This window comes from Clarias gariepinus, chromosome 4 (assembly GCF_024256425.1).
Source record: "Clarias gariepinus isolate MV-2021 ecotype Netherlands chromosome 4, CGAR_prim_01v2, whole genome shotgun sequence".
Classification (NCBI taxonomy): Eukaryota; Metazoa; Chordata; class Actinopteri; order Siluriformes; family Clariidae; genus Clarias; species Clarias gariepinus.
The window spans coordinates 26,889,335-26,898,939 of NC_071103.1; the positions used below are offsets into that span (position 1 = coordinate 26,889,335).

Consider the following 9,605-nt stretch of genomic DNA (forward strand, 5'->3'; position numbering starts at 1 on the left):
ACATTTTCACTAGTTTCCTTAGCAGAAAGCAAGCCTGAACGTTTTTTATTAGGAAAATCGAGTTACGGCGAGAGCGCAGGCTAACAGATTTCTAGCGTGAGGTGGGAGGAAGGGCAGGTCTTCCAGGGGATTCGAAAATATTGGCAAGTTCAAAACCTGCTCAAATGTCAATCATTCCTGATGCACGTCAACTGGTTCGTCTCCTGTTTTTTCTTGGAAGGAGGATGAAACCAAATATTCTTTTGGCACATTTTTAGTAAAAATACATAGCAACGCATTCGGATATTAAACTGCGGTGTTCCTAGGTGGCAGGTCGTCTTTAGTGGATATTTTCTTTTTTTTTTTTTAAGTCAGTCCTTGACTAAACCTCTTTTCCAATACATGTTTTCTGGCTGAATGGTGCACGAAAGCAGCACTGTGTGTAATGGGTGAAGTGGGAGGGAGGCTAGAAACTCACCCAGGCCAGATCATCCCGACTGAAGTCGAGCGCTGCAATCATCACCTGCTCATAAATGATCCAAACTGGAAAGAAGACAGAAACACAGAACGGGGCACTCAGTGAACCGGTGACAAAGGAGAGGAGAGAGGGGAAAAAACTGTGTTTATCAACAAATCTTATGGGAACCACTGAAATTTTCTTATAAGAGATTCATAATACAGATACTGATAGTCCTGACAAACATTCATGACCTTACTAAGTGATACGACAAACATTAGCACAATAATAATCTATATTTCTCCGATTATCACCATGCATTTAAATAAAATTGATTTAAGGAAAAATCATTTGCCATGATTCACAATTATTATTTTAACAATATCAGATTTGTGAGGCGTTTGAGAAGGTGCCCTGTTGCCAATCATCAATATTCTTTACCTGGTGCTTCCACGAAGTGCTAATAAAAGTCAAACGCTTTGCAAAACCTTAGTGTGACCTCTTTACTTGAACAATAAAATGTGGAGCTGATTAACGAGTTTGGCTAATGGAAACAATTAATGGAATTAATGCTTCATATCAGACAAGTGTGTTTCACAGGCTGTGCATACTTTATTAGCTAAAACCTGTTAATTGAGAAAGAGTAATAAAATCTTACCGAGCGAACAAACGGAAAAAAAAAACGACGTGACAATACAAACGTCTGCAGCTCCTTCTGGCTTTGACGCTTTTCACGGCCAGTTTCAGAGCTGGTTTCAATAAACCCAGGCAGTGTTAAGTGTTTACCTCTTTCCTTAAATACTGTATGAATCATAATGACTGCAGCAGCCAAAACAGTTAAATAAAGCTCACCATATGTGCAGCTCATCACACGGCCTTTAGTCTTTAGAAAGAAGGTGTCCCATGTTTGTGTCGCAAAAAGGTCAGGAATAAACTTATCGAAATTAATTTGTTAAACATTGATGTTAAGTACATACTGAGGTGATCAAAACAGAGTGATTGTCATTTGCCTTGCTTTGGACATGAGCCACATATATTCTTCTGTTGTTCGTTTATCATTTCAGAAAACCTTGAACATAAGGTCACGAATATTCTTTAGTAAATAACAGGAAGAAAGACAACACTAACATCATAACATTTTCTTTTCCATTACCCGTCCTGAAACCTTGAGTATCAGTTGACACCCATAACCATTGTTTTCTGTTAAAACTACTTAGCTTTAAAATACATTTTTTAAAGTCTTGCACACAAAACCACATACTGAAAATCCAAACAAAAGATAAAATAATTAAATCTCTTTATATGTTAACATTTCCAGATCCAAAAATACATTTTCTTTCCAAACCCATTTCAAATCTTTGCCATTTGTTTCAGGATCCAAAATTGGATAGGTTTTCTCTCATATCTTTAGTTATTATTTATTTTTAATGCAAAAAAATATATATTTGTTAACTTTTAAGAAAATATGTTTCGATACTTGCCTTTGTGTATCATGTGCAGTAGGGAATGTTAAGTATTCTTTGGCACTTTATACTGAAGCACTGGACTGAACAGAAGAGATGGAACGTGGTCTAGTATTTTGTTTTAATAAAAAGTGGCAATACTTAAGTAGTTCTGTTAGCAGAAGTGAAATACTGGAAAACAAGACATGCCAAAAGGTCACCAAAGGTCTAGCTCACACCTACACAGATTTTCTTATAAATCTCTCCTTTATTCTCCTTTTATCCTGTGGACGATAAACCAGAACACAAAAAAGACCCTGTTTTAAAAAAATAAATAATCACCGGTATACATGTGGACAAGGCTTCAAAGAAAGTACTGGTTAAAATGCCTAAGCTACCTTGTATGCAGATGACTGCTTTATTGTATGAATCCTACAATTTTTAAACTGTCACAAACCATTCATTCATTCTGTAATTCAACTGTATACAGAGCCCAAAGAGTGCCTGTTTATGCTGCAGCTGAAAAACAATGTACTAATGCTGGGCCCAAAAATATGAAATAGGCAAAATACGTCTCCTTTAATTCACATCCAACTAAAAGTTTTAAACCAGTTCAGGCACTGAAGGAATTTCTGAATAAATGAATGAATACATTAGTGATAAAGAAAACGTTATAAAGAAAGCTTTACCACCATGAATGATAAAATAAATTTAGTTTTTACTTTCTTAACTGTGTTCTGTTATTCTGAACAACCAAAAGACCCGGTTTGACTAAACCGAGGGAAAGTTTTATTTAAGAAGCACAGAGCAGGTGTTGACAGCCGTTATCTGTTTATAACCTTAATTAATACAGTTTATATTCACTTTGTACATACATAACATACACACCTAAATATTCACTAACTTAATAAAAGCCTGAGATTTACTCACACACTCAGCTAGCATGTTTTTAGACATTTGTAGGCACAAGGACTATTTTTCCTGCTGCATTTGTTAAAAAGGTTTCTTGCTCAGCACGTTGTTTGCAAGGAAATAAATAAAAAATGTTGCAGGACTGTCAAAATGTACTGGGTCTGGGGTTGGGCACAAAGAGGACAGAGCCTATATTTGTATGAGTTTTAGATTGGTCTTTGAATTTGGTTTAAATTTTTGTATTTTATTATTTTTCTTTATTTATTTATTCATTACATTTGTTTACATTCACATCTTTGAATATTGGACATAAAAAGAAAAATCGCAATTAAACTATCTACCCACATATTGTTGCAATAATTTTACAAAGTGTTTGAGAATTACTTTTCCATTAAAAAAATTCCATAAAAGTGTCAGCAAGTATGATATATCTAACTAAACTGCATAGTTCCAACTAGGAAAAACCAATAGGAAAAAAAAATCTAAACATATTCAGATTTCTTAATATGGAAATCGGGACAATCACCTCAGATCTAAGTTCTAGGCATCAGTGGTAGGTTCCCTGCGTACCATGTGGAAGGCCCGGGTTCGATTGCCCAGCCATTGCCCACATCCCAGCCACTGGATGCAGTGCCGGTCCCAGGTACAGGCCCGGATAAAAATAGGAGGGTTACATCAGGAAGAACACCTGGTGTAAAACGTGAGCCAACTTGTTGTATGAATCAGTCGGTCCACTGTGGTGTCCCCTTGACGCGAGAAGCCGAAAAACAACACCTCAGCTTCGAGTTCAGTGACATCGAATCACTACATCTTCACATGCATGCATATTTGCACAATCTGACATTTCTATTTAAATTCTGTCAATTTCTACAACAGTTTCCATATTTGTACAACCATTGTCTATACTTTGTACAGCTAAGTTTTTTTATTTTATATTTTGCTCTTCAATTTTTTTCCCCTACAGCTAAGTTTTTCCAAGTTTTTGTTAATCTTCATTTTAAGGTCATGAGTGGTCAAATTAGCATTTCACTGCATATCGTACTGGGTATGACAGTGTACATGACAAATAAAAATCTGAATTAGCATGTCGGCATCCTGCATCCACTGTGAAAATGAGTTCATTCTGAGTTCCTACTTCCCACTTCCGAGGCAAGTCAAATGCAACATCATCAGTGAAACTAGTGAAACATGGTCAGTGAAACTAGTGAACTGTACCAAAAAAATTTTTTTTTTTATGTCAGTTGTGATCAGGAGTGTCATGATCTTCTGCATGTTTGAAAAGTAAAATGAATGGTTGGGTTATGCCATGCTAGAATATAGCAATCGAACGGGTCTCAAACAGTAACAGATTACACAGTGAGCAGCTGCAGTATTATTTATGCAATGGCGGGCAGCCTGTCTGTCGCCAAGACTTTTTAGTAATTAGCATTGCATATAAAAACTACCGGTCAAATGTTTGAACACACCTAATTTAATGGTCTTTCCGGATTTTTTATTCTTTCTACATTGTAGAACAATACTGAAGGCATCCAAAATATGTAATAATCTCCTTGGGGAGCCCTTGGGAATGTACAACAGTTCATTTTGATGAACAGTGAGTTCAATAAAAGTATTTTAGAACAAAGATCAATTTTGCGACTGAAATCGCTATGAAAATAAAGATAGCAGAAGTTGATTGCAAACACACGACTCAATCCAGTGTTCAAGACCCGACACTTCACATAAATTATTAGCAAGCATGTAAGAAGCCAGGCAAGTAAGGATAGTTAAGCTACGGTTATATAATAACTAGGTTGTCAAGGTTACCATTACACGCAAAACATACCTTTTTGATTAATACATATTAATCAGCTAAATTCTTTCATTTATAATTAATTAATAAATCGTTAACATTTCTAGTAGGTAGCTAACGTTAACCCCATGTATATGCTTTTGATGAATGAATGAATAAATGACTTTCCATGGCACAAAAACAAATGAGTCTTACTGTCATCTCCGAGCTTTGACGCATGTTCGTTGATCAGTTCCTCGCCAACATCCACGATCTGCTCGCTGTTCCTATAATTCTCCTCCCGCCACTTTCGGAGTTTGTCACGCATTTCTGCAACATAAAGCCATCAGAGTTTTAAACACAACAGTACTTCAGTTGATTATTTCACACTAACAGTGCAGACAAAAGATTAGAGCATGTTTTTCCTCCATCTGCTTTCAGAATAAATTAGCACAATTAGATGCCTAAAAATGTTCCAAAGTTGTTGAACGTGTTATAATTAGTAATGACTACCAGAGCTTTGCGTATCGATTGATAGAAGACACTGTTCCCACAATGACACCCTGTTAGTAACCGAATCAGCTTACTGTGAGATACTGTTTATAAATGATATGCAGCACAGTGACAATGTGGTTTAAGACAAGTTGTGCCATGTTTACAGAGAAGATTCAGTTTGTTTCAATGCATGTATTCAACTGGTACAATCAGCTTTTATTAAAAAGGAAAGTTTAGGTTGTTTTGTTTTGTTTTCTGTTTAACTGGCAGTGGTAAAACCTACAGTTTGAACTGATGACCCTTGGTCCAAACTTCTCAAATGTCAGGGTTAAGAGCTTACCTCAACACTAAACTAACAACATGGTGGGCATTAGAAATAGAGAAGTAAAACAGTTGCTTTTTTAATTATCTAAATCTGCAGAACTCGAAAGTAGCAATATTGTTCATGTGGGTTTTTATTATTGTGTGGACACTTGTACCCAATGAATCGTGGAATTATTGTCTTAAAATATGCCTGTTCCATAAGGAAAGAAAAAAATCCAATAATGGAAAAACCTGGTCATTCAGCATATTTAGGTTGTCGGCTGACCTCATTTATTTGGGCACATAACGTTGCTGAACCCAGACCTGGCTAACAGAAGCAACCACAAATCATAACACTGCCCCCACAGGCTTGTACACTAGGCACTAGAGGTGATGTGCGCATCACTTCACCTGTCTTTCTTCTTACCCTTATGCGCCCATCGCATTCACACACAGCAAATCTGGACCCATCAGATCACATGAGCTCTCCTACACAGTCCATTCTTGATTTCTAGCAAAATTAAGCTTTTTTTTTTCAGCCTCGCTGATATGTGGTTTTCTTAAAGCTACACAAGTGTTTGGTCTCAATCCCTTGAGTTCTCTTCAAATTGAGAGTGTGGAAATGCTCTTAAGTTAACTATTTAACACGGAAATGAATTATACTGTTATTTTTTTGTACAATTTGATCTCACTAAGCATTTAACTGATTTTCCATTAGGCTTATTCAGGACATTTTTTAGACCACATTAAAACATAAATGATTGTTTACCACTATCCTTCCAGGTTTTAATAATGTACTGCACAGTTCTTAAAACAGTACTCTTAAAGAAGCTTTTCACTGCTCAGTTAGTGTTAAACAACCTGTTGCCAGCTGACCCATATTAATAAAGCCCAATGTGCTGGCAACACATTATAGGTCAATGACTATTAAAATATACACACACACACAAATTTTGCTGGTGTGTGTTAACAGGGAAGGCTTGAGAAATCAAACTATGCATTTGGCTTTTTCGGATATGTCAGGTAGAACTAAAGTTATTATCACTTTAATAATGTGTACATTTTACCACTACCAGAATATGGGAATGACATCGCAAAAATGTAGAACTCTCAAAAAATTTTGGGTCATAGTTGGTAATGGAAAAAAATTAAGATCACCATATTGCTTTATTTTCTAAAAAAGAAGGATGTGTCGCTTTATACTGCACAATCGTAAGCCTTATTATTTTAATTGAAAAACAAAAAAATGTCTTTAAATTCCCTGGGTTTTAAAGGCTACTCACTGCAGTAATCACTAGACAAAAGGCTTTTAAATATTAGTGTAATTAAATGCAAGTGGTGTTTTTTTTGAGGATGAGGATGTGTTACTTTAAATATTAAAAAGGGGAAAAAAAGCTGAATAATTCTCTAAAATAAAAAGGGGGGGGGGGGGGTTAAAACCTTCTGAAATACTGTAGATGACCTTAAACTACATGTGTGGGTTTGCACATACTTTTATATTTTAGTTAGGAACAATTGTCAACATAAATTAAGTTTCCAATTAACTGCCAAAATTAACATTTTGGTTACATTTGGCTTAATGCAATGAGGAACATAGCCTTTTAAATTTTACACAAAATAATAATAATGATAAATAAATGACCCTAACTGTTTTAGCTGTAGAGCTTGGTCCTCATGGACTATGGTCCTCATGACTACAGTACCAGAAGCGTTTGTGTGGTAAATATACGTTGATAGCAATGCTGAATCAGTCTTTGAATCATACAGCGAGAATAACATTTATCTGCTTAACTGTATGACGCCTGAATTTCTAGCTAGCATCACAGTCATTCATCTGAGGAGCTAGACAACAGTCTGCAGAAAAGCCAGCAACTATGCACTTATAACTCGCTTATTACGCATTTTTAATTCCTGACACTGATCCCAAAACGTTTTCTTTGACACTAACACTGATATCCACATAGCGAACATTCATTCTACTGGTTTGTGAAGCTGTTGATTAGCTCTCTACTACTTAGCTTTGAAACCGCTAGCCTTTAGCACTATTTTTTTTCAACTAGCGTTAACCAAATATTACAATAATAAGTGTATGAAAATATGAGATTATGAAAACATGTATTACACATCTTCATTTGGTGATTAGAAATAACATCGACAAAGTTGTTACAATTTAAATAACCTGTTATTTACCTTCCCAAGTGACATCGTACATTTCCGAAACCGACGCCATTTTTACTTAGACCACCTTCCGCTCGAGGAATCAGCGACTCACAGTTATGACGTCATCTATAGTGGTCAAAGCACACTACTGATTCAGTGTGGAGTATTAAGCTCCCATTATCATTAACTCTTGAAGAATTAATACATCATTGTCTCTTGAAAATATTTGTCTTACATTATGCAAATGAAAGTCGACGTGTAAATCATTCATGCTAAATACACTTATCAGCCATAAGATTATGACCACCTGCTATGTCGAGTTAGATCCCCCACTTTGCCACCAGAACAGTAATGACCTTTCTGTTCTGACATCTTTCTATTGCAGCCAGCATTAAACTTGTCCTCAATTTGATCCACATTAGCTCTTCTATTAGATCAGACTACACCATCCTTCACTTCCCATGTGCGTCAGTGAATCTTGGCCATCCATGACCCTGTCGCCAGTTCACTGGTTTTGCTTCCTCTGATTACTTTTGGTAGGTCCTGAACACTGCAGCCTGGGAACATCCCACAAGAGCTGCGGGTTTGGAGTTGCTCTGACCCAGTGGTCTAGCCATTGCAATTTGGCCCTGCTCACAGTAACTATATTTTCATTATCTTGTTACAATGGCGGCCGGAAGTGGGTGAGATATATTAGGCAGCAAGTTATTCATGGCTGTGTTCTTAGGCAAAATAGTGAGTGAGCCCACTCCCTTGGCTGAGAAAGCAACCCCACACATAAATGGTTTTAGAATGCCTTACTGTTGGCATAACACAGGACTGATGGTAGTGCTCACCTTTTCCTCTCCAGACAAGCTTTTTTCAAACATTCAGAAAGTTAATTCATTAGAGAAAAAGATTTTACCCCAGTCCTCAGCAGTCCAATCACTGTACCTTTTGCAGAATATCAGTAGGACGTTTTTTTCCCCCTGGAGAGAAGTGGGTTCTTTGCTGCCCTTCTTGAAATATATGAAGGTGAGCGCTACCATCACTTCTATGTTATTCCAACAGTAAAGCATTCTGAGACCATTCATGTGTGGGGTTGCCGCTCAGCCAAGGGAGTGGGCTCACTTGCAATTTTGCCCAATAACACAGCCATGAATAAAGAATGGTAAAAAAAAAACATAATCATAAGGCAACTTCTCTCAACCATTCAACAACAGCCTGGTGACGAACAATGCCTTTTTCAGCATGATGGAGGACCTTTCCATAACCAAGTTCTATAGCCATCAAAATATGGCCGTTGTCAAATTCACTCATACCCTTATTCTTGAAATGTTTGTAATTGTATTTTACTATACCATAGTAACATCCGACAAAAAGATCTAAAAACACTGAAGCAGCAGAATATTAATGTGAAAGTTAATATTTGTGTCATTCTTAAAACTTTTATCCACTGAAGACATTGGGACATAGGGGCTGACAAATTGTAAGCAGCGACAGATCAGTTACAATTACTATTTGTATACACACAACATCCCTCCATATGTACACTTGCTGAAAAAAGGCAGAAGCATCAAGCAAAGAAAACAGCTAAGGAGATTTTCTGAAATTCCTAAAATTATCCAACATCCAACACACTTTTAAAACATAGAAGGGTAGTGCCCCACTTCTGGTTGGAGATCTAGTCACCAGGAGGCCCTGTGTCATCTTCTTGCTATGCCATGGTGGGATGGTGCCACTCGGTCATGAAGATGGTCTTGGATGATGCAATCAGCTGTTCTCTGGTAAATTGTGACTGCAGTCACTCAATAGTTCAGGACTGAAATTTCCACAACTAGTTTTGCACATAGGCCTTAAGTAACAAAAGTGTACTCCATATTAACTTAAACACCTCTTCTGTTATACTAAACTTCCAGCCTCATAGCACACAAGTATGAAAACAAATCAGTCCCTGCTATCTGCTATCATATTCCATGTTGAGTCTAGTACCTCACCTCAGGGAGTTTTACTTGGCCCCCATCACTATCAGTTTCTTTCGGGGACAATATGATAATTATTCTTTATTTCCTCATACTTTTCCAACTCAGTTTCATTTTTTTTTTAT

The 9,605-nt window shown here is 36.8% G+C and overlaps 1 protein-coding gene across 1 annotated transcript in view; it reads right to left on the reverse strand.

Moving 5' to 3' along the window:
* emc2 (ER membrane protein complex subunit 2) overlaps positions 1-7,627 on the reverse strand; it is a 31,236-nt gene extending 23,609 nt beyond the window's left edge. The window contains exons 1-3 of the mRNA XM_053494544.1: positions 7,550-7,627; positions 4,778-4,891; positions 458-522 (exon numbers count right to left, since the gene is read on the reverse strand). Of these exons, the coding sequence (XP_053350519.1) occupies positions 458-522; positions 4,778-4,891; positions 7,550-7,589 (219 nt within the window). The 5' untranslated portion in view covers positions 7,590-7,627. The remainder of the gene's footprint in view (positions 1-457; positions 523-4,777; positions 4,892-7,549) is intronic.
* Between the last annotated feature and the right edge of the window lie 1,978 nt (positions 7,628-9,605).